This window comes from Gnatocerus cornutus, chromosome 5, assembly GCF_029298725.1.
Source record: "Gnatocerus cornutus isolate USDA-ARS CGAHR chromosome 5, icGnaCorn1.1, whole genome shotgun sequence".
Lineage (NCBI taxonomy): Eukaryota > Metazoa > Arthropoda > Insecta > Coleoptera > Tenebrionidae > Gnatocerus > Gnatocerus cornutus.
Window position 1 is genome coordinate 18,666,179 of NC_142237.1, and position 26,310 is coordinate 18,692,488.

The window sequence follows — 26,310 nt, forward strand, 5'->3', positions numbered from 1 at the left end:
GATATCTATTACTTTCGGTTCTATTTCATCAGTACTTTTACTTCTGATTTGATTAGATTTTTACTTGATTTCCCATTAACAGGATGAACTGAAATAGTCCCGCCAAATTCTAGGATTTTATAGAATCCATAAAACTGAACATTCTTCAAAAATCGTAAGTTCTTAAAGAATCTCAGGGAATTTCAAAACATTCAATTGAATTTAAAGAAGTTTAAAATTCTGAAAATTGAAAAAAAGCTACGATATATCGTGCTCATAGGATTTTAAATATATTTTTTGTTAGACTCAGCACTTCTTTATCACCACGCTTATTAATAAAACTTTTCCTAAAAGTCTATTCTGGCAAGTCACGATGCCTGAAAAAGCCTAGAATTTTCTATGACGCCACAAGACTCGGCACTTTTCTTATCAGGAAGTATATAAAACCTTCGCTGAAAAACTAATAATTTAGTTGCGCGTTATCAAACGACGAAACCACCCCATTTCCGCTTTTAAATATTTTTTAATTAAGAATACAGAAATCTGTCAATTCATTGTTATAGTATTGAGTCGAAGGACGAGATGTCGCCACACAACTTCATTCAAATTTGACACCTCAAGGCCACATACGTCACTCGTGCTGTCAAACTAGTGGTCAAAAGAAATGTGTTATAAAAAAGTGCAGAATTCAAACTAAAGAATAGTTCAGAGTAGATACTCGTCTGTATCTTATCAGTTTGTGTAACATCTTGTGATAAATTCGCGTACTTTCGCCTGTCATTCTTAGTGTGAAATAGATAGCAGAAGTGTGCGTTCCAATTCATTCCCAAGTCCGGGAACTAAACAGTTTTAACAAATAAAAAACTTGCATTGACTCGTAGAAATTTCGAGGTCTTCAGTGATAAGATAGTGTTTGTGTGACAATTTCGTATTATGGGTTTACTCTCTGAAGGAAGTCCTTTATCCTGGGAAAAAACGAAGGAATTAGCCGAGCACGTCCGGGAGCACGGGATTATCCAGTTTATAAATTTATACAAGCGTCTCCGAGACCGCCAGGGTGATATTCTCAAATGGGGCGACGAGGTGGAGTACATTATTGTTAAATTCAACGACGAGAAGAAACAGGCTAAGGTTAGCTTAAGAGCGCAGGAAATCCTCGCCGAGTTGAACAAAAAAGAGCTTGAGAATCCAGAAGGAGTTAAATCTCTGTGGAGGCCCGAATACGGGGCTTACATGATCGAAGGAACACCGGGGAAACCCTATGGGGGTTTATTGGCGCATTTTAATATTGTTGAAGCCAATATGAGGCACCGGAGGGAAGAAGCGACGCAGCTTTTGAAACCCGATGAATGTCTGATGTCTTTGACTAGTTTCCCTAGGTTGGTATAATATGATGTAATATTTGACTTGTAATGCTGAAAATTGAGTTATCAAGTTTGGGAGTGTGATTCAGCGGAAAGTATTCTAATCGATAGCTGACACGTTTTCATAGTAACATTAGTGTAAACGCATTGATTTTTTGCTTGTTTACCACGTTTTTTAACATCGAGGAAAAAATAGAAGTAGGCTTTAAAATTTGGGGACCTATTGGTAGCACTGGTTGCTGTCAAGTTGGGTTTAACCTTAAGCTGTCACAACAGACCATGATTTTGCAATTAAATCCGCAATTAAACTTAAGTGGTGATAACTTTATCAAAAGTTAATCCTTTAATATGTGGTGCAGAAAAACACCGATTTGATTTGACTCGAGATATGATTTTAACTCTGAAGTGGTATTGATAAGACTAAAGTTCTAGTAGGCTTTGTGTTTTCTGAGTCTGTTGTCAAAGAGGCAGAGTTGCCAACGTATTTGAAACAACAAAGCCTCCTCAGACACGATTTTTCGTATGCAAATGACTTGGAAATTACTGTTTCAACATGAATAAGCAATTATTAAAACGTAGCTTCAATTGGTGATGTAATCGGCAAAACTTGTTACGCTCTTAATTTCAATTTGCAACTCGTCATTATCCATCATTTGAATGATTACATAACGTTCGATTTGAAGGGAGTTGATTTTCTGCGTGTTAAGTATGAAATATTTCTTGAGCATATCACGCAGTTTTAATGAGATCTAATTAAATATGTAAATGAGTCATGATAGATATCAATTAAAAAAATTATCTTTTTTAACCTCACGTACCCAATGGCGCATTAAACATGTAAATTTCGAGTTTCTGTTTTTATTTATTAAATAATTTGTCACTGTTATCTGTAACTACTGTAACTAATTTGTGTCAAGCGCTAAAAAAGAGCCCCAAGTACGAATAATTCGGTCTGGTAAATGACAATGGTTATCATTTTATCACTAAATAAATAAAAATGTTTGCGCGTTACCTTGACTCGCTGTATTGGAAAATCATTTAGATAAAGTCGGCATGTATTGTCAAGTGATAATAAAAAAGAATATCGTGTAACGATAATGATATCGTGCACGGGAAGTTATAATTGTGTGTTTTTTATGGTTTCTTGGAAAATGGAAACCGCAAATGTCTCGTTTCTTATCTGTTGATTTAGCTTCTTGTTGCAAAACCGGCTGTGCAAATGATTCAATGAATGTCGTAAAGAATTTTTTCCAGGGCTTTAAAAATCGAAAGCAGGTTGGTAGCCCTGTTAACAAACCCGAAACTGTTGAAATGACAATCAACAAATCTCAAATTCCACATGTGCACAATGCAGATGGCTTGCATCATTTGACTAAAAATAATTTGCAGTGGTAATTTATGTCACAATAAAACAGCAATTTGGCAAATAATCAGATAACTGGAAGCTGAACGTCATTCGCTCATCCGGAGCATTTTTTTTTCAGATTGGGCTCTGAAAACTTCACGGACCCCCCAACTCAACCGACGCCCACCCAAGGAGCCACCAGATCCCTTTTTTTCCCGGACGAGGCGATTTTTCCGGGTCACCCCCGCTTTAAAACGCTCTCCAGAAATATACGACTCAGAAGAGGTGAAAAAGTCGCCATCAATCTGCCAAGTACACACTTAGAAATTATCTTTCAATCTGTTTAATAGTGAATTTCAGTTTTCAAGGACCAAAACACAAAAATCCCCGTAGATGATTCGCATAAATATTCCGCAGCCGCGTTGCCTGACCATGTCTACATGGACGCCATGGGGTTCGGAATGGGCTGTTGTTGTCTACAGTTGACGTTCCAAGCGTGCAATATAAGTGAAGCTAGGACTTTGTATGATCAATTAACGCCGCTCTGTCCCATCATGGTAAAGTAACAAATGAAGTTACCACCATTAGCAGTTTCTTTTTAGTTGGCTTTGACAGCGGCGTCTCCTCTTCATCGCGGCTTCGTCACTGACGTCGATTGTCGATGGAACGTCATCTCTTGCTCGGTTGATTGTCGGACTAAGGAAGAACGCGGCCTGGAACCCCTTAAGAACAATAAATTTGTGATAAAGAAATCTAGGTATGATTCAATAGACTCGTATTTGTCTCCACAAGGCGAAAAGTTCAACGATGTGCCCTTGGTTTATGATCCCAAGATCTACCAAAAACTCGTCGACAACGACATCGATCACCTGTTGGCTCAACACGTCGCTCATCTTTTTATAAGAGACACCGTGTCTCTCTTCTCTGAGAAAGTCCACCAGAACGATACTGAAGATACTGATCACTTCGAGAACATACAGTCAACGAACTGGCAGACGATGCGCTTCAAACCGCCTCCACCGAACTCCACCATCGGATGGAGGGTCGAATTTCGACCCTGTGAAGTGCAGATTACCGATTTTGAGAACGCGGCTATCGTTTGCTTCGTCGTACTCTTGACCAGAGTCATCTTGTCTTACAATCTTGACTTCTTGATACCTATAAGCAAAGTAAGTAGTACTACCAACATGGCGAAATAATTAAAGCCTCCTGCAGGTGGATGAAAACATGCAAAACGCCCAACAACGCGACGCCTGCAAAGAGCGTAAATTTTGGTTCAGGAAAGAAATAACGACTCATATTAGCCCCCCGGAAGCCAACGAGTGCTGTAAAAAAGGAACAACAAACTGTGAGCCTACCAACTGTGAAGCCTACGCTTGTATGACCGTCAACGAGATTATAAACGGAAAGGTAAGTCATGACAATGTATTGTCGTCGTATGAACCCGTTGATTACAGGAGGGCGAATTTCCAGGTCTCATTCCTTTGATCAACACGTATTTGAGTGGTATGGACGTTGACGCAGACACTCACTGTACAATTCAACAGTATTTGAAGTTTATTCAACGGCGAGCGTCTGGTGAAATTTTCACCACCGCCTCGTGGATAAGGAAGTTTGTAACTGAACATTCGGAGTACCAGTAAGTGATGGAGTTTCACGCGCTTGTGTCACAATTTACTGTTGCAGGAAAGACTCCAAAGTGACGGATCGGATCAATTATGATTTGTTGAAAACAATCAGTGCCATACAGAAGGGAGAATTGTCTTGTCCGGAACTGCTGGGGTATTCTACCATGTCGAAGACAAAAGAGAATATTCCGTCGGCGTTATCAAAGACTTGTTAACGCGGACGCGCTTTTGTTAATCGTACTTAACATAGCTTTGAACACTATTTTTTTAATGTTGACTTTTGCAATTTTTTAAGTAGATGTGTGAAGACACCGAGACGAGCAGTAGCGTTTCTACAGTAGCTGACAGTATTTCACAGAGAGAGCATTTATGTTGTTTTATATAAATGTTTTGTTGTTTAGAGTTTTAAATAAAAATGATTTATTTTTCTCACGTTTTTTCTTAACTTCAAACATTCGGAGCTCATTTATTAGGGGAAGACAGGAAACGGGACAAAATGTGTGGAATATCAAACCCTCAACCTTGTTCCATTGTTTATTGACAGTCTGGCGTTATGCAGATGCAAACAAAACCTTCTTAGTCAAAGAGACCAAAGCCCATATCATCATCTTCGCTCTCGGACTCCTCTTTCTTTTCTTCCTTCTTCGCAGCAGCTGGTGCAGCGGCGGCCGGGGCGGCAGCAGCAGCAGGAGCGGCGGCGGCGAACTTGCTCGGGTCCTAAGAAAACTCAATAAACCTCAATTTTACAATCATAGTTCGATTCTTTACCTTGATGTACTCCTTGATAGTGGTGGCTTCCTTGAACTCAACCTCGGTGACGGCAGCAATAGCCAAAAGATTCTTGAATCCGTTGGCGATACTGTGAGGCGCAGACGCAATGGTGGGATACCCAACAGCCAAGCAAACAGCAGCGACGTTAGCAACACCAGCCAAGAACCTCTCTCTAAGATCCTCAGGTTTGATGTCCAAAATCGCTGGAGCAAAGATGGTGCCAGAGTCGTACACTTGTTCAACGATCAAACCGTAAGAAAACGGAGAGATGTTCAACATGTTCAAAAGAGTGGCTTCAGAGGCACCAACTTTGTCTCCAGGCTTCAGAATGTGGACGTCATTGATGATTTCAATAGTACCCTTGGAAATCTTGGTCGGGATCGACAGAGCTTGGAAGAAACTTGTTTTTTCGGGACCTAAACCGGTGTTCTGAGCTGGGATGATAACAGGCAATGGGGCGATCGCGCCAGCACGAGCAGGAGCACGGACTTTGTTCTCAAGAAGCTTGTCGCGGACTTCCACGAGGTCACCGCGAGTGAAGACAAAACCGACATTTCCTTTGATGCGAGGGAGAAGTTTCTCCAGGGCCGGGTTGCGTTCGCAATGACCCTTGATGGCTTTACGCATCATGGTGTTCTTACCCATGAGGACCACAGCGGAACCTCGGAGGGAAATGCGGATTTGTTGCATCTGCTTGGAGCCGACATTGTCAGCGCCGACAATGAAACATTTGGGGTAGTCTTCAAGAAGTTGCTGGAAACAATAAAAGTGTCACCGCGAGAAGAAACTGGAGGTCAAATGCAGTCGCACGGTTTAGTCAGTTAAAAATTTCCACAAATGAGGCCAGCATGGTAGTGGGTTCTGCTATTTCTAGCTCTACCATGCGTGACTTTTCAGAGACGAAAAATATCATCATTTAAGGCAGTTGAGAGGAAAACCACACAACGAGATACTCACGACTAATTTGCTGAAGTAGTTGGACTTCCAGGTTGCCTTGTCCTCCCTACCCATCTTTGAAGTGTGTAGGGACTCTGAATGAATTTAAGAACTGAAAAGAGAGGAATTTAATAACATACGTGAACATAACCTCAATTCTGATGAGACGTGTTTTTGCCAACAATTCTAGTCAAAAGACATGATTTGACATCACACTCTCTCGTACGTGCCCCAATTAGAGCAAGCACCTAAAAACAGCGATTTATTTGCTGAATTTGTAAACACTTTCACATAACCTAAAAACTTAAATTTCGTTTTTCTTAACAAAAACAAGTTCATTTTATGGAAAGAACGGTAAAAACAGTCTTGGCATTATTTTGGGAACGTAAAAACGGAATAAAAACGTCGAATTCTGTTAAGATGATTGAGATTTTATAAGAAAAAGTAAAAACAACTTACCTCGGCGGAGACAACAGGCGCAATGGCTGAGTTTTGTTTCCGTCGCGGCAACTTCACACCACTGCAAGAGCGCTGGTTGTTTTAAAATTTGGCGCCAAGGTGGTTGAAAATTCGTTACGACATCGTCACATTCTCGTGTCTTCTTACTGACGATTTTTTATCCTCTGTTAGTCTCATTCGATTGTCTCCTCTTTGACGGTGCCACATTTTCTTATTACATTTTCTTTGAGAGATAAAAGCGATAAAAAGGCCTCCCGGTCTCCGTCCTACAACAATTTAAAAAACTGGTTTATTTGTAATCTCGGTGTTTTATAAAAACATCAAAGAGAATTAATTAGCGCGTTGTCGTTTTAATCAATTTTGGAAAATTCTTTATCTTGAATAAATTTGGGGTGTTGTGTGTTCGAAATAATTGTATCGTGCACTGACTCTGGAATAAAAATAAAGATAAATGTAATAAATGAGGACGATGAGAGTAGAATTACAAGAGTAAATAAATAATAAATGCGGAGGTGGATTATGGAAATAAAAGCGCAATAAAAGGTCGATTAGAGGTAATTGTTTTAAGTCAACTTTTTCGGCTTGAATTCGGTCTGAAAAGTGAAGCTCTGTTGTACCTAATTTTAAAGTGGCCCGGCGCATCCACCATTTTCAATTGTCTTTGAATTCCCTCGGGACTCTCTTGATTAAACTCTCTTCATTAGCTCCCAGCGAAATTTTTCAACTAAAATATCACCAAGATATTTGTGTACATAGTAAGTTAAAATTACGCGTTTATTCTTACCGTAGCTTCGCGCAAAAGAATGCGCAATAATTATTCTTAGTAAATTTCCTTCGCTGCAAGAAATCACGAATATTCATTAGCAACAAGCGTGTAATTTACGTTGATTAATCTGACATTAGACTTTTAAAAAGGCAGTTGATGTAGAAATTAAACGCTCTATTCAGTGATCAAACGCAATTATCGCTTCACGACTGATCAGTTCAGTATTTCGTTTCATTAAGCTCTCATGATAATTTTTCGTAAAAAATTATTTAAATTGCACGTCACGGTCGAAAATAGACGAAGTAATTTACTTCCATTATGGAAATTATTCCGGCGAAACGGATACAAATTTTGACACTATTTTTATAAACAGTTTCAATTAGATCGGGCTGAGAATGGAAGCTAAAGAGCTCGAAAATGTCGATCATTCTAACGCCGCTTTGTAGCTATAAACGTCACATTTTTTCGTGTATATAAAAATTTATCATGCAGATAAAAGAGGATATTTCCATCTGGAAATTTTCTGGAATAATGCTGGATTTATCCCGGCTTTGTGCGCAAAGGCTGTGCTCTTGATTATGTAAAACATATTCGCAACAAATCCCAACTATCTCTCGCCTTTATAGAAACTACTAAATTCAAATTGTAACGGAACAATTGTGATGAATGCAAATAGTCCGAGTATAAGCTTCCAAGCAGTGGAGTTCGTCACTTAATTCGCTCCCTACTGGCCCTTGATTAGCACCGCCTCTGGTAATCCTGTTTCATACACAGACGGTGAAATGTTGCAACTCAATATGAATGCAAAGAAGTTAAGCTCATGAAGGATCGCCGCAGAAAGTTCTTAAGTAGTTCTAATCCACTTAAACTTCCTGCATATTAAAATTAGGCGCTCTGAAAATGATAAAGAAGAGAAATAAAAGACACAGACAAAGAGTAGACTTTTAATTAATTTCTAGTCTAGTCGTGTAATTTTGTCACTTTAGAACTGTAAATATTTCGGCACGTTCCGAAGGTTTACAATCCTCGTTAATAATTCTTTCGGAAATGGGCGAGTTGACAAGGTAATCATTTATTCAAACAACTCCACGGTAATCGTGTTTGGCTAATGTGAAAAATCGAACTGCTGATACAGAGGTATGAAAATTATGAATTTCACGAGAATTCTCGAGTCTGACCCGCGCCCACGGAAGGCTAAGACTTCCGCAAGAAATTCCCAAAATTCCAGGCTTCCCGGACATGTCCGGGACTTGAACTCACCGGTAACCTAAACACGCGAAATTTTAGGGTACATTTCCCCTGCGTATCCGGAGAATAATAGTTCTGCATACACGCATTTAATTATTTTTCGTTGTTTTTCGGCAACATTAGCATAAATTTCCCTGAAAATCGCAATAAACCCGAGATAATTCCTAATTTTCCCCTTTTAATTAAACAAAATGCTCCCAGCGCTGTAGCACATATCAAAGGCAAATTCTCCTCGAACCACGTTCACGTCATTCCAGGTGAGGTCCTAACAACGAAAATCCTCCCGGAGCTTGTCACGTGATTTATCTAAATCCAGAAAATGTGAGTCAACTTTTTCCCAATTTTGTTTGCAATAAACTCCACTTTCCTATAATTTTCGATTCACGGGAAAATTCGCAATATGCTCGGGTCGTTATGAAATTTCTCTATTTGCTACTTTTCGTTTCATGATGCTCTAACCGCCGGTGCGTTATCCTTTTTAAATCTTAATCCAGCGATTTCGTATTCCTGTCGCCGCCGAGTTCCAGGATCAGGATTTTTATGTAAGTTTAAGTATGGCGAAAACTGTCATAATTGTGGTAATTATGTAAGAGCGAGGGTTGTGTAAACATGTGGAGACGTAATGTTGAACGTCTGCTGCTGTCATAATAACACCGGTGATAAAATTATATGTCTGGTATTTTCTTTAATGTCATTTCATTCTATTCCTCGCTTATCCACGTTTTAGTTAAGGTTACACGCAACTAATTGGATACTCAATCTTTTGTGGTAAAAATTGTTGAAAAAAATCTACTGTCCACTTACGGGATTATTGATTTTGTCGACCACCAACATGATTAACTAGCCCTTCAAATTTAACATTTTTTTCCTTTCACAGCTCTGAGTTTTAGTTAAAAAATTAAATTGTTGTAGTAAAGTCTCTCCGGCGCATCCACCCCTTTTCTTTCTTGTTTTTCTCTTCAAATTAACGACGCTTTGCTTTCACCAAAATGTAAATAAGGCATTAACTCAAGAACTATCTGCTTTGCAAGTAATTTTTGCAGACCACAAAGTTAATTCCTTTATTTCAGCGCCGAAAAGCTTTGAATAATTTGACTGTAATTATTTTATTGTCATATAACAAGCTTTGAGCAAGAGAGGCATTTGCATTAATTAAAATGCTTTGATTGTACTCCCACTTATGTTCCCTTTTTAACGAAATTAATCAGTAGAAGGCAAAGGAAAGATTATTTAATTTTGGCCACACCTGAAGAAGCATCGCTTTGATTTGGAAATATTCAGAACTCTCAAGTTACCGCCGATATAATCGCTGCTTCTGCAAGTGAGCGATAATTCAATTCGGGCGAAATTTCGCAAGAAAAAATTTTAATAAACTGAAACAACGGTCTCGGCAATTTTGAGTTCGCTCGACTGTTTGGTTTCGTTCAGTTATAAAGTCGCACATAAAAAAGCATCTGAATTTTTGTTGCGTACTCAAAAAAATTGTTCGTTTTGTAATTAATATCTACTTAGAGAGTTTGGTCACATATTTCTGGTAATTTTAACTGGCATTAACCTTTAGGTTGTTTACTAGTTTAAATGTGTTTATAAATTTCGTCAGATTATGAAAGAGTAGACCAGAAGATACAATTTTTGGGAAATTTAAAATTGAGAATAAACCCAATTTTTTTAAATACAGTTTTGTTATTTTAGTAATTTTTATGCTATAGCTATACAACTTGGAGAATTTACTAAATAAAACTGTAGAGCAAATGAGACAATATTTATAATTTTTAATAATCACTTTTGTTCATTTTTGCGATATGGTAATATATTATAATTTTACTAGTTATGTAATATTTATTACATCCGCCAAATTAGAAAATTGGAGACCAGAAGAAACAGTTTTTAGAATTTTTTATTTAATGGTCAGAGGAAAAATTTAGAATTCTTGAAAAAGAAAATTATAATTCATATAATTTTATAGCCAAGCTAATAAAATTTAGGCAGTTTACTAGTTTGAACATATTTATCAAAATTGGGCCAAACTATAAAACTTCACTGCAGAAGGGACAGTTTTTAGAAACTTTTTAATATAAATATAAAAATTAATATAAAAAAATATCATTCTGGTAATTTTTGCGCTATGGCAATAAAGTTTTGCGATTTTACTAGTTTGAATTTGTTTATTAACTCTGCCTAATTGGTTAAAAGCAAATGAGAGAATTTTTATATTATTTTGTTTTACAGACGAATTTAAAAGTTCAATTTTTTTTTTAAATAAAAATTTGTATTTCTGCTAATATTTGCGCTGTGGCAATAAAATGTGCGGAACTTACTAGTTCAAACATGTTTATAACCTTCTCCAAATAATAAACTTGTAGAGTAGAAGAAACAGTTTTTATAATTTATTACTTCGAAAGTAAATTTAAAATTTTGTATTTTCAGTAATTCTAACAATAAGAGTATGACAATAAAATTTTTGAATTTCACTAGTTTGAGCATGTTGATCAACGTCGCAGAATAAGAAAATTTTCCATTTCCATCCCATCCATCCATCCCAGCAAACTAAATTTATCTGAAATTGGCAAATTCTCGTTTTGTGGCTACTGAATTATGTATTTATTGAATTAGCAATGTAGAACTAATAAGTTCAGATTTAATTAGTGAAAAGAACGTCGCCGTCGCCACGAAAAAATTTCAATAAACTCGAAGTGTGCGTGAGTGATTCTCGTCAATTTTGACTTCTTTCGCCTGTTTACTCCCATCCAATAATAAATTCCCACGTAAAAACATCCCAAGAAATGAGTCCAAGTTTGTAAATATTTTCCAATTTGATGTATTAGCAAATTATTGGTTGCAACACGATAAATATAGGTGCTCCGTTACGCAATTTTATAGAAAGGTTTCAGCTGATAATAAAGTTTCCATTGAAACAAGCAAAATGAACATTGTTATATTGTAATAAAATGAGCTTTTATCGAACACTGTCAACGTGTCGTATTTTTATTTGTTCAAGCTCGTACAATGTTCCATTTAATTGATTTAAACAATCGCATTGGAAGTTTATAGTGCATGGAAAAATTTCAGTATGGAAAACCGCTCACCTTTAACTATCTAATCTTCAGCGACGATGTTTGTGGGGAAAATATTATTGTAAGTTATCGCTTCACGTTTAACAGATTTAGATAATCGGAGCCACTCACGTGAATATTAAATTATTGTGAAATATGCGGAAATAATTGCAACGTAATCGGTTTCATATCAAATTTATACGTCTATAAGATGGTGGATGCGCCGGTTTATGATTAGAGTGCTCCTAAAACAACTTGTAGATTAGCGCCAGGTTATAATGTGTGCTTTTAAGAAACTCCACGCCTCGAAACAAAGAAAACTGGCATTGTTACAACTCGTCCTGTTCATTTTCTCTAATTTGAGCTGCACTGAATTTCACTTCCAACTTGTCCATTTTTTTTAACGCGTAAATTTCCGGTCTGTTAGTTCCACAAAATGTGACAAGGTCAATTGTGTTGTATTGTGTATAGAAATCGATTTGGAAAGAAAGAATTAATTAAAGAAATGAAAAGGAAACCAACAATTTAATCTAAAAAGCGACCTTTCATTAATTTTGGTGTCAAGATTTTTTTGTTTGGTGTTGTTGTGGTGCAATATGTGCAATATTTGCTCTTGATAAAGATAATTGTGTTATTAAATTAATAGATATGTAATTTGGTAGTTTATATGAGTGGTATTACCGAGGGACGTGACAAAGCGATTTAAAAGTTAGTTCGCGATAATGTTTGATGGTCGTAAATGAGCGTAATCGGAAAAGTTGTAAATGAGTCATTTTGATAAAATTGCTTGGGGACGAGTGAACAATATTTCGCAGTTTTGCAATTTGAAAGTTTTTTTTAGATATTCTTGCAAAAACGCAACAGGTTTATGTATCGTAGTTACAAAAAATAGTAAAATTTGTCTTTTTGCTCTCTAATTTTGAGATTTTGTACAGTTTTAATAATAAATAAAATTAAATTTTCCATTTTTAAGAGTTTTCGTGTTACACGATTGGTAATGGTTTTGTAACCACGACTTGATTTTCAAATTTAATTTAAAATTTGACATTTCTTGAGTTTCACGGTCACTGAATTTTAACCTAACCTCACAACCTGTATTTACATCTATTATATTTAGGTACATATTCAATTATATTGATACATTTTTTATTCACGCAGCAATTTATTAAACACAAATTGTAAAATCCAAATTGACCAAGAACTTGACAGAAAGCAGGTGACAGCCAAATTAATTAGTTCTGCCAATTCTTAAAAAACAAAATTTCCTGCTTTGAGTTTTTTTATAGATACCTATAAACGACTCAAAATTGAGTACTCTAATGGACCTATTAAAGCAGCAAATTCGAAAAACAATTTTAAAATAGCTTTGTTCCAAAATTTAATTTTCAGAGCATTAAAATTACCGAAATTTCGGATTTGTCAGTACCAGACTTTATAATTCAAAATTTTGGTTCACTATTAAAAAGACAATTTTTAACTGCAGAGGTTCGTTTTTTTTAACTTTTTTATCCTTTTTAATTTCGTTGTGATACAGTTCTGTATTATTTTTTTTTACTTTCCTTTATAAATAAATTTATGAAAGAAAACATTCCACTTTTTTGTCCATTTCCCTCCCCGTGCCTCACTTTCAGCAGCACCCATCCCAGCTCATCACTTTAACTCTCCCTGATGGCTGTTGAATCGTTTTGATTCTTGCGGAATGAAGTCATGAGCCATCAGCATCAAGTAAATGACCGACGCGCATGTCACTGCCTATAAAGACGCTCTATCACCGTCGCGACGTCCATAACCTGCGTGATCTTTACCACTTACAGTCGGCACCATCACCATCGGCTTGTGCTCTTTCAGCAACTTTTTCGCACTTTTGTCGTTCGCGACTCGGTGTTCGGAGTTTATCCAGAAAAATCCCCCGCACCTTTGTTAAGGAAACTACTCCCGAACTTGTTCGCCAACCTGTTGAATTTAACTTTGATAGTCAGAAGTCATAAGGTAAGTGCATTTTAACTTTTTTAAATTTTAATGGGAGTGGAGTTTTTTTACTTGAGCACTCAAGTAGAAATGTACACGTAATAATACCGTTTTCCACTACAGGGAGTTAAAAATCGAAAGCTTGATTGTTTCCGGACGGTGATCGTGCTCGATCTTTGGGCTAAAGTTTTAGCTTGAGGTAGTTTTCCGCAAATATTTAATTTCTGAGGGTTTTGATGTTGTTAACTTAAGTTATTACAAAAGAGGGTGTGTCTTACCATGCGTGAAATTTCAATGAGCTGCTTATTAAAGTAAGCTCTTAAGTAAATGTTCTCAAAGTGGTTGATGGAAGTGATAATGAGATGTTCTCAGATCTGAAATTAATAAGTTCACTACACGCAAACTTCCAAGATGGACAATTTATTTGGACGAGTTTGACCCAAAAAGTGCGTATCAACAAACATTTATTTATATTCTTTGTTTAGGACTTAAGATAAAAAATTAAATAAAAATAAATGGTGGATGCGCCGGGCCAAAATTTTTATTTTCTTTTCTAATTTAAGTGTTTTTTCTAAAAAATAACAATCAATGAAAATGATTTGGTTGTAAAAACGAGAAATTTTAAAAACATCTACAAAATTAAAAATAAATATTTTTTTTATAGAATCAATTTTTAAACAAAATTCATGTTTTAATTCTCAATTTCATTATCAATGACACTTTTTTGTACATTGTAAAAACAAACAAAATTTATAGAATTTACTACTTGCGTCTTGTTTCTAAATGTCAACATTTTACAGCAAGAAACTTTCATTTTGAAGACGAACCAAAAATTTTACTCACCTTCAATAAATTCTGTAAGTTTGCCACTTTTTATTCTAAAACAAGGAAAATTTTACAATTTTTTAGTTGTTTATTAATTAAGCTCAATTTTAAAATTTTAGAGCAACATTTAAAAAAAATATTTTGAAGATGACCGAAAAAGTTCTTTTACTTTCTTTTCGTAACTTTGCTAGATTTAATCCTAAAATTGTAAAATTTGGAGGTTTTACTATTTTATACCTGCTTATCTACAAGGATAAATTTCAAAATTTTAGAACAAAAACCAAAAATTTTAAAGATTTTAATTTTGAAGACGAATAAAAAATTTCCACCGTTTTCTATTAAATTTCGTAACTTTGCCAGTTTTAATCCAAAAGTAGTAAAATGTTAAAGTTTTACTATTATCTAGCTCAAACTTAACTAAATTGTAAAATTTTACAGCAAAAATCTGATTAAAAAAAAATTGAAAGCGAATCAAAAATTTTCATCGCTTTGTATTAAATTCCGTCATTTTACCATTTTTACTTCTAATATGAAATTTGAAGGTTTTACTGTTTTGTAAATCTTTATCAACTGAGCTAAATTAAAAAAGTTTAGAGCAAAATCAACATAAAAAAATAAAAATAGACGAATTAAAAACTTTCATCGCTTTGCATTTATTTTTCAGTTTGCCAGTTTTAATTCTAAAATAGTGAAATTTAGAGCCTTACTATTTTGTAAATTTTTATTAGACAAATTAAAAATTTTTCTTTTTTTCTATGAAATTTTGTGAAATAGTCACTTCTACTCTTGAAATTGTAAAAATTCGTGCTTTTACTACTTCCGACTTGATTATTGACGGTATTCAAAATTTTAGAGATAAAAACAGAATTATTAAAAAAGAATATTTTTGAAGACGTTTTGGAGATTTTAATACTTTCGATCAACTATGCTCATTTTCAAAATTTTAGAACAGGAAATAATAATTTTAGAAATTTTTATCATTATGACAAACCAAATCATTTAGAAGCAAATTAACCACAATTATTAGTAAAACTGTCTCACACAAAAACGATAAGTTTTATATCCAAATAATAAATCTTAATAAAAATTAAAAATACAAATGTAGAAATAAAATTTCAAAATATCCAATTTTTATATTTCTTCAAAATGTGCTAAAACAACAAATTAAAAACTAAATTTCTAAGTTGGACCAAGCAAGTTTATCTCGTAAAAATTTCTTGTAAAAAATCTGAACACGACTTCTTCTATTCTTAGGTTTTTTTGCCCGGCGCATCCACCAAAATTCCACTTCTATTTTTCCTTTCACAAATCCACTTTAATTATCTCATCATTAATGGAACTCCATCCTTTGAACTCTTTGATTCTTCTTAAAAACCGTATTTTCCATATTCAGAAATAGCATGCAAACAAGCGCAAATACGAATCTCAACCGATCCGATTATTATCAAGCGCAAAAAAGGAAATCCGACTCTTATGAAAATCCTTTGACCGTTAAATGTGAGGAGTAAAATTACCGAGTTCTTTTAAAAACAGTTTTCCCTAAACAGTCACCTGATCTTTTTTTAAAGTGTTGCACTAAAAGTGATACCCAGTAATTTCAGCTCAAGTTGATTTAATTTGTTCACAACAATTAATCATACTGTGACTTTGTAAATAAATTCCAGCAACAAATCCGAAAGAAAGTAGATGATTGATGGTTATATAAATATTTACGATACATTTCGGAATTTCAATCAGTGGGATATAGTTTGGTTTATTTGTGTAGATGCAACGAGCAGGTTGATTTCGATTCTTCCGCGTGGGTTGATAGTAAATCGAAAATTGCTTTTAAAAAGTCAAGTACTTTGTGTGTAATTAATTCTAACTCGTCTCGATGAAGCGAGCAAACGTCTAACACAAACTTGAGGAACAACGAAACGGGCTTAGGGCAAGAAACATGTATCCACACCAAATTTGATTAATAAAGTTTGCTTAACGAGAAAGACTGAACAACACTTAACCTGACAGTACGAATAATTTTGAGCCTTTTCCCAGAATTGTTCTCAAATAAATTTCATTCCTGATAACTAGGTCAGCCATCTCGCTATAAATTAATTTGCTAAAACTCCACCGTCTTTGATCTTACCCACAATTGTTGTTTTTTCTTGCGAAAATAATATTTGAAATTGCTTGAAGTTTTCTTCCATCAATCTTCTCTCCTTCAATTTTCAAGAGTATATGCAGGAGGCCCAAGAGACTCAAAATACCGGCCATTAATCTCAAGCCATTATAAATACTTAATTTGTTAAGAGGTGACAGTTTTACCTGAATTGTACAACGATTAATTCACAACTGACATGGGAATAAAGAGAAAATCTTTTGGTGTGAAGAGGTGGTGATTAACATAGCTAATTGTCGGGGTGCGTAAAATTTTAGCGAAAGTTTTAATTTGACTCGTTCGGTGGGTAAATTGAATTAAAACTTTCAATTGGATCAGCTTTGTGTGCAAACTCTTACGTTTTAGAATTTATCGCAATTTTGTTTTTTGATACGTGTTGTTCACTTCTAATTAAGAAATTAATTTAATTTGGCGTTTTAATAAGAGTTTTAATAAGGAACAGATAGCAATTCTGAAAAGAAGCCGTTTATTAAGATTTAAGAAAATTATGAAGAAATTTTAAGATTTTTTTGTTGCTACCAAATATCTTAGTTTTCAAGATTTCTAAATTTGTATTCATTATCAAGATAATTTAAAGAGAGGATTTTAACGAAATTCAATAAAAAATGTAGATTTTTATTCGTCTTTAAAATAAAAATTCTAAAAATTTTTCAATCAATTTAGATCAATTGATAAGCAGCTAGATAATAATAAAACCTCTAAATAACACTATTTTAGAATTAAAACTAGCAAAGTTACAGAATTTAATCGTAAACAGTGTAAATTTATTATCCTTCTTCGCAATAAAATTTTCTAAAAAATCTGTTTCTTGTTCTAAAATATTGTAATTTAGCACAATCTATAAACATTAATTCTTTTACGATTAAAATTGTCAAAGTTACAAAATTCAATGAAAAGTAGAAGAAATTTTTGGTTTTGGTCTTCAAAATACACATTTTTAAAAACACAGTTTCTTGCTTTAAAGTTTTGAAGTCAAACTCCGTTGATCAGCAACCGGAAAATTGTAAAACTTTTAAAATTTCACTGTTTTAGAATAAAAAGTGGCAAAGTTACAAAACTTAATAGAAAGTAGATAAAATTTTTGATTCGTCTTCAAAATAAAAATTTCTAATAATTCAGTTTTTTGATCTAAAATTTACTTTACGACTTCAACTAAAGCAACTAAAAACAAAATACTAAACCCTCCTAATTTCTATTTTGGAATTAAAATTGACAAAGTTACGGAATTTAATAGAAAACTCTAGATTCATTAATCAAAATTGATTTAAAATTAAAACTTTCTAAAACTTCTGTTTCCTGCTTTTTATTAAATTTCAAACTAACAACTAGAAAACCGTAAAACCTCCAAATTTCGCTTTTTTAGAATTTAAACTGGCAAAGTTAATAAATTTAATAGAAGCAGTAGAAAATTTTGATTAGTGTTCAAAATAAAAATTTCTAAAAAATCTCTAACTTGTTCTCAAATTTTAAAATTAGTGCCAAATTAAATAAGCAACTGTATACAAAATATTAAAACTTCCATATTTTACTACTTTAGAATTAAAACTGGTTATCCTACGGAAAAAAAAGGGAAAATTGTGATTTGTTTTAAAAAAAAAATCTAAAAATTCCTGTTCTTGTTCTAAATTTTTGATATTTACTCCAAATATTAAGCAACAACAAAATAGTAAATCCTCCAAATTTCACTATTTTTGGAATAAAACTAGCAAAGTAACAAAGTTTAATAGAAATCGCTGGAAACTTTTGATTTGTCTTCAAAATATATTTAAAGAAAGAAAATGCTTTGAATATTGAATCGTGAATTCCGAATTTTTATTCATTTGTATTTATTTTTATTTATATTTATTTGGTTTATTACAAACATTCAAAACAAACCCGCCAAGCAGGTTAAACTATCGAGCCCCAACTACCACATTAACTTTTCCCTCTGTAAATGCGAATTTCTCTAATTAAACTGTAATTTGTCCATAACTACTCTACATTGGTCATTCTAACGTAATTCGGTACAAATTTCCACCTCCAACGCTCGGCAAATGGATGTAACGTATCCCAAAGCTTACATAAAATAAAAATGATAGCACAACATCCACGTAAATACTCTGCTTAAATTTTACAGCGAAATTTACCGAATTGTGTAATAAGCGCAAATAGCATCTGCATCACGAAGAGCGTTTATTAATGCAAATGGCGTACAATTTATTCTGGACAAGACGTTTGTTTGTTTAATTCATCGGAAATACAAGCTGGAAATTAGCTGTGGATAAAAAATCGGTGGGCTTGGAATTAGTTGCGCGACTGGCAAAGTTTAAGTAATTAAGCTCGTAATTACATAAAATATTTTCGTAAGAAAACGCGCGTTTAATTTTAACATGACAATGACAATTTGCGGTGTGGCACTCTCTAGACAAAAACCGTCTCCATAGGTCCCTAAAGGTGGCAAAGCGGACGATGTTAATGCTTCAGTGATAAAGTTCAGAACGATGTGTTTTTGATTTAATTAGCAAACTCAATTTGAAGCTTGCTCGTTCATTCGCACTGCAATCTTGCAAGCTCTTACAGATCGCTTATCAAAAGGACCAACTCTAATGAATACTATTATTTCTTATTGACCTTTACAGATATTTCAAGCCAGGCGAAAAGCCAATATTTTCCAGATTATCGAAAAAACGTACGTCAATATTTGCTCAAAATTGATTACATCACGTGTCTAAAACTCATTATTAAAAACACAATGTTTCAGAATAAACTCTGTCGAGATTGGAAATCTGATATAATAGTGTGAATGCGGTGGCGGCCATTTCTGCAATTAAAACTGCGGGTGTTGACCCATTTCCAAGGTGATGCAGAGATTCTGTTCAAGTGTAATGACATGCTACCGGTTTTATTCTGATTCGGAAAAAGCGATTTTTCGAAGCACGTGCCACTTTTTCGGAAGGAGCAATTTAGGGCTCTTAATTGCTTTCAATTTAGTTTGAAATCTAGGGATTTATTAGCGTAGATGCTCTGTTTTTTAAATTTTAATTGGAATTCTGCTTTATTAACGGTGGGGATTGAAAATTTCTAATCTTTGTTAAAAATTCGCTTTACAGCCCCTAGCTGCGATAAACTTGTTTGACAGATTTTCGCGCAATGATATTAAACCTGAAATATTGGAAAATAATAAAAAGGTATTACACGCTGTGCATTGTACCGTTTGCTTACTTCTCCACGCCGTCACTCATCGGAGGTTTTGCGATTTACTACCCTTTCATTCAAACAAGCGACCTTAAAACCCAACGAGACAGAACCGATCCACGTGGTCCCAATCATTATCGCCACAATAGCTCTTGTCTACAGTCTTTTTAATGAAGGCGTTTACTTTATCTAAACAAATCGTTCCTATCGTGACAAAACCAGAACTTTCAATTCAATCGACGTTTCCGATGAATAGGTAAACCTTAGACAACCTGAATCAATTTAGCGTTTTCAAGGGTTCCCCCTTGAGCCCCTATGTAATTAACTCGTGAGTGAAGTGGCGCGGGTCGAAATTGTCAAGAGGTAGAACGTCAATGAGATATAAAAAGATCGCTTCTAATCCAACTAGTTAAATATTTTAAGTGGTATAACAGTATTGGAATTAGATTTTCTCGTTTTAATTTAATCCGTTCGTAATTTATTTATTATCGATTTATAAGTCGGTGCTTCGGTCTCTTTTTCTTTGGAGCTCATCCGACAAGTTGATTCGGTTGGGGTTTACATTGGGTTTCTTTGAGCGGAATAAATTTCGGTGCTGCTGTTTTTTTCTAAAGAGAGGCTCAAGTTTTTCTAATGTAATTTTCTACGGACAAGTGAACTCCGGTAAGTTGCGAGACAATTTCCCGTTGCGCAAAGCTAAAAAAACCCACATGTAAAAAATTCGCTCCGGTAGAGTCGCGCAAGAAATATGTACCTACGAATAAATTTCAAAATAATTTTTAATTAGTTTTGTTTAATTGGGTTCTTTGCATCGATTAAAGGACAATCTCATTTCAACAAGACCACAAATAATAACTGGATTTGAATTGAATTTCACTTAATTAGAATTAAAACGGGCCCAGTTAGAGAATTAAAGAGAAAAAAGTCGAAATTTCTCAAAATTTTGTTTCTTGCTTTAAAATTTTCAAATTTACCCCAGTTGATAAACAGCTAAAAAATTGTAAAACTTCCCTCCTCTCAAATTTCACTGTTTTAGAATAAAAACTGCCAAAGTTACAGAACTTAATAAAAAGTAGAGAACATTTTTGGTTCGTCTTAAAAATAAAAATTTCCAATGATTCAGTTTCTTGCTCTAAAATTTTTAAATTTAATGCACTTAAAATAGTAATTTCACTAGTTTGGAATTAAAATTGACAAAGTATAATTAATTAAGGAATTTAATAGAAAATTAATTTTTGATCCGTCTTTTTTTTTGCTCTAAAATTTTGAAATTTCCCTCTGTTAATAAGCAACTACAAAATAGTAAAATCTCCAAATTTCACTATTTTGAGATTAAAACTGGCATAGTAGCGAAATTTAATAGAAAACGGTAGAAATTTTGGATTCATCTTACAAATAAAAATTTCTAAAAATTTTGTTTTTTGCTCTAAAAATTTGAAACTTATGTCAAATAATAAAAAACAACAAAATAGTAAAATATCCAAATTTCACTGTTTTATGATTACAACTAGCAAAGTACGAAATTTAATAGAAACGAGTGAAAAATTTTTATTCATCTTACAAATAAAAATTTATAAAAATTCTATTTTTTACTATAAAATTTTGAAACTTACCTCAGTTAATAAACAACTACAAAATAGTTAGATCTCCAAATTTCACTATTTTATGATTAAAACTGGCAATGTTACGAAATTTAATAAAAACTGATGTACATTTTTTATTCATCTAACAAATAAAACTTCATAAAAATTCTGTTTTTTACTATAAAATTTTGAAACTTATCTCAGTCAATAAACAACTACAAAATAGTAAAAATTTCAAATTTCACTATTTTAAGAATAAAACTGGCACAGTTACAAAATTTAATAGAAAACGATAGAATATTTTGTTTCCTCTTACAAAAAAAAAAAAATGAAAATTCAGTTTCTTGTTTTAAAATCTTGAAAATCAACACAAGTGATAACAAGCCGAAATGAGTAAAATTTCAAAATTACACTGTTTTAGGATCAAAAATGAAAGTTACTCAATTTAATAGAAAACGGTTGTAATTTGTGATTCATCATGAAAACCAAAATTTCAAAAAGTTCTGTTTCTTGATCTAAAATTTTAATTAAAAAAAAATAAACCTAGTTAATGAGCAGCCACAAAGTAGTAAAACATTCAAATTTTATTATTTTAGAAATATTTTAGAAATTACGGAATTTAATAGAAAACCATGGAAATTTTTTATTCGTACAATTACAAATATAAATTTTAAAAAATTCTGTTTCTAAAAATTTAACACAGTCAAAATAAGTAAAATTACCAAAGTACACAGTTTTAGGATAAAATTGGCAAAGTGAGAAATTTTTGATCGTTTTCAAAGTGAAAATTTCTAAACATTGCTCTGAAATTGTTAAAATAGTTACAATACAAAATAACGAGTTCACAATTTTAGGATTAAAACTGAAGAAACAACACAAGTTGCGAGACAATTTCCCGTTGCGTAAATCTAGAAAAATCCACACGTAAAAAATTTGCTCCGGCAGAGTCGCGTACGAATTGCTACTAAATTTCAAATTTAATTTTTAATTAGTTCTGTTTAATTGAGTTCTTTGCACCAATTATTGGAAAATTTCATTTCAATGCGACTAAAAATAATAACAGAATTAGAGGTACATATTTGAAAAGACGTTTCCGTTAAATTGAATAAAAAATTAGCATTTGTAATTACAACTTACAAAATACTGATCGTATCGGAGTAAAATTCAGTGAACTTACAGATTTTGAGGTACTTTTTCGATTCATGTCGATTTCAACCAAATTTGTTAAATATATCATCTAAAAAATTGATCTTCAAAAGCGAAGTACAAAATTGTGTACAAATTGCCCTATTATTTCAAAACCGAGAAAATTTCATCAAATATTCTACAATACAAAACCAGCTGGTGCTCACAAAAATCATGAATGAAATTTCTCCCAATTCGAAAGCTTTCCGGAATCCAGACAATTTATTTTGACTCCAGTGTGAACGTGCTTAACTGTACTGCTAATATTTTTAAAATTCAATGCCATTAATAATTTTAAAGGCACCATCAACTACCAGATGGTGGAAAAAGAAACGAAATTTTATGTCAATATTTTCTACGTATCTGACTACTTTTCTGTGTAATTCAGTTTTGTTTGACGGAACGAGAAGAAGTGTATTCTCGATATATGCGAATTTTTCCGTTTGGAATAGAATGTAGGTCACATCAGATAAAATGTTTTGTGAAAATTAATTTAACCAAAAACCACTGAAAATGTAAACAGAATCAGAATTTGTATCAAAAACATTTGGAATAAAATTACCCTGCACATATTACCGCTTTTTTTGAAATAACTCTTTCGACATTTAATCTCATGTAAATTAAAAAACACACAATACCCTAAAAAGTAATCTAACTTTAAGCTCGGGCCTATTTAAATTCACCATTGTCGCCCCGAACATAAATCACAAATGCAAGAATGTATGCAAAACTTTTTGTTTAAAACTCCTGGGTTTTGTTAATGAGAGAAGCCACAGGTGCGCCAATTCAAGTCTCTTGGAATAGCCGCAAACAATTTAAGGAACTAACTTAACTCTTGTGGTAAAGTTACGTAATTCCTCGCATGTCATTCTGGACGTCGTGGTGGTTAGTCAAAGTTTAAGTCGAGTAATTGTAGTTTTGTCTGTGTGTTAGGCACGTTTGAAGTTGGAGATTAAAGAAAAAGTTTGTTTAATTATGGCTTTTACGATTAAGACGATAAAATTTACAACGAGAGTAAAAATAAAATTTTAATGCCAAAATAATTTTCATGAAGTAGTCACAAAATGTTATTGCAGCAAGAAGAGTCGCAGGTTTATGGTTATAACGAACTGTGCACTATAATTCTTGCATTGTAATCTTAAATCGATTAACGTTTCCGGCTTCTTCCGGTACATTTTGAGAAGTTTGGTGGATGCGCCGGTTTTAAAACATCTTGTTTATTATGGTTTCAATATTAACAATCTCAATTTTAAATTAATTAATTAAAATTAAATTTTTAAAATTGATATTTCTGAAACTGAATCAAACATGCAAAGCTCCACTTTGTTTCTTATAATTTAAATTTTATCGATTAAATTTTATTATCATTAGTGCCGTTTTAAAGCCAACACTTTTGGACCAACAAAAAATTCAACCGTTTTCTATTAAATTCTATAATTTTGACAAATTTTATTCTAAAATAGTGGAATTTGGAGATATTGCTACTTTAGATTGCTATCAACTGTGCAAAATTACAAAATTACAAAAGGATTTAAAAATTTTCAGCTTTTTTTTCTACTAAATTCCATAACATTGGCAATTTTCATCCTAAAACAGTAAAATTTAGAGACTGCTTTTGTAGAGATTATTAATAATAACTGTCAAGTTACAAAATCTTAGAAGCAAAATGTGATTTTTTAGAATTCTCCTTTTCTAGATCAACAAAACTTTTCCATAAAATTCCGTAATTTTCGCAATTTTAAGTCTGAAACAATAAAATTTGGAGACGCTTTTTTCTTTACACTTGTCCATCAAGACCGCGAAATTACAAAATTTTAGGGCAAAAAATAGAATTTCTAGAAATTTTGATCCTAGAAACGTTTTTTCTAATAATTTCCGTAATTGTGCCAATTTTGATTCTAAATTAGTAAAATGTATAGACTTTACTATTTTTGGGCAGATTAATAACTGTGCCAATTTACAAAATTTTTGGACAAAAATGTGAATTTTTAGAAATTTTCTTTTTCTGGACCAACAAAAACTTTAAACTGTTTTCTGTTAAATTTCGGAATGTTGGCAATTTTGATTCTAAAACTGTAAAACTTGGAGATATTACTACTTTAGATTTGTCTATCAGCTGTTCTAAATTCCAAAATTTTAAGACAAGAAATAAAATTCTTTGTTTTTTTTTCAGAACAATTCAAAAATTATTTCTAGCTTTTTTTTGACTTACTAATCTTATGCCGATTTTTGCATAATTTCCTAAAAACCAGATTTTGGGCAACAAATTTTTAAGTGGTTTTTCTCAAAATGTATAAAAATCAGAGACCCATTTTGTTTCTTATAATTTTATATTAAAGATTTAATTTTAATATAATTAGTACTGTTTGGAGTCCAATGGTTCACGACCGTAACCCATTTTTTTCAATTTACAAAACGAATTTTGAGTTCCAAAGTTTTTCTGCTAATGTATAAAAAATGCTCCATTTGGAGTTCCATTTGGTTTCTTATAATTTTAATTTAATCGGTTAAAGAATAATATAATTTATGTTGTTTAGAAGCTCACAGTAGACGATCTTGTAAACATTTTTTTCAAAATTTTCTGAAAACCAGATTTTTAGTTACAAATTTTTAAAATTGATTTTTCTGAAAATGTATCAAAAATGCAAAAACCCATTTTCTTTCTTATAATTTCAATTTTATTAATTAAATAATAATATAATTAGTGCCATTTAAAAGCTAACAGTGGACGATCTTATTCTGATTTTTCTCAAAATTTTCTAAAAACCAGATTTTGAGTATCAAATTTTTAAAATTGAGTTTTCTGAAAATGTCTCACAAACCCAGAGTTTTGTTTTATTTCTTATAATTTAAATTTTATCGATTAAATTTTATTATCATTGGTGCCGATTTGAAGCCAATACTTCATAATCTTATACCGATTTTTTTCATAATTTCCTAAAAACCAGATTTTGGGCTACAAATTTTTAAGTGATTTTTCTGAAAATGTATAAAAATCGGAGACCTATTTTGTTTCTTATAATTTTATATTAAAGATTTAATTTTAATATAATTAGTACTGTTTTGAGTCCAATGATTCACGATTGTAAGACTTTTTTTCTCAATTTTATTTACAAAACGGATTTTGAGTTCCAAATTTTTAAAATTGGTTTTTCTGCAAATGGATAAAAAATGCAGAGCTCCATTTGGTTTCTTATAATTTTAATTTAATCGGTTAAAGAATAATATGATTAATGTTGTTTAGAAACTCATAGTAGACAATTTTATTATAATTTTTCTCAAAATTTTTTGAAAACCAGATTTTTAATTACAAATTTTTAAAATAGATTTTTCTAAAAATGTATCAAAAATGCAGAGCTTCTATAATTTCAATTTTATTGATTAAATAATTATATAATTAGTGCCATTTAGAAATTAACAGTGGACGATCTTATTCTGATTTTTCTCAAAATTTCCTAAAACCAGATTTTGAGTTACAAATTTTTAAATTAGATTGTATTTAAAATGTATAAAAATGCAAAAACCCATTTTCTTTCTTATAATTTTAATTTTATTAATTAAATAATATAATAATTAGTGCCGTTTAGAAGCTAACAGTAGACGATAACAGTAGAAGTATCAAATTCTTAAAATTAAGTTTTCTGTAAATGTCTTATTTTTCTTATATGAAAAAGTTTTATTTATTTCTTATAATTTCAATTTCATCAATTAAATTCTATTATATTTAGTGCCGTTTTGAAGCAAACAGTCCAACATCTTATTCCGGTTTTTGTCAAAAAATTTTGAAAACCGGATTGTGAGTTACAAATTTTGAAAATTGATTTTTTTGAGAATGTATCAAAAATATAATGACTCATTTACAAATTTT

General features: G+C 32.5%; 3 protein-coding genes across 4 annotated transcripts in view; 2 read left to right on the forward strand and 1 right to left on the reverse strand.

The window, feature by feature from the left end:
- The first annotated feature begins 569 nt into the window (after positions 1-569).
- Gclc (glutamate--cysteine ligase) lies at positions 570-4,744 on the forward strand. Its single transcript, XM_088036369.1, has 7 exons — positions 570-1,358; positions 2,828-3,000; positions 3,049-3,245; positions 3,291-3,857; positions 3,904-4,098; positions 4,146-4,327; positions 4,375-4,744. Exons 1-7 carry the CDS (start codon positions 913-915, stop codon positions 4,529-4,531), a joined length of 1,917 nt encoding a protein of 638 aa, XP_087892495.1. The 5' UTR covers positions 570-912; the 3' UTR covers positions 4,532-4,744.
- Positions 4,745-4,837: 93 nt separating this feature from the next.
- RpLP0 (ribosomal protein LP0) lies at positions 4,838-6,560 on the reverse strand. Its single transcript, XM_088036469.1, has 4 exons — positions 6,483-6,560; positions 6,045-6,135; positions 5,085-5,840; positions 4,838-5,033 (listed from the first exon to the last, which is right to left on the reverse strand). Exons 2-4 carry the CDS (start codon positions 6,096-6,098, stop codon positions 4,893-4,895), a joined length of 951 nt encoding a protein of 316 aa, XP_087892595.1. The 5' UTR covers positions 6,099-6,135; positions 6,483-6,560; the 3' UTR covers positions 4,838-4,892.
- Positions 6,561-13,320: 6,760 nt separating this feature from the next.
- Positions 13,321-26,310, forward strand: part of Dh44 (corticotropin-releasing diuretic hormone 44) — a 38,906-nt gene continuing 25,916 nt past the window's right edge. Inside the window, exon 1 of one of the 2 annotated variants that reach the window (XM_088036523.1) lies at positions 13,321-13,538. The gene's annotated coding sequence lies outside the window, so the exon portion shown is untranslated. The remainder of the gene's footprint in view (positions 13,539-26,310) is intronic. The other variant, XM_088036520.1, reaches the window with a different exon arrangement.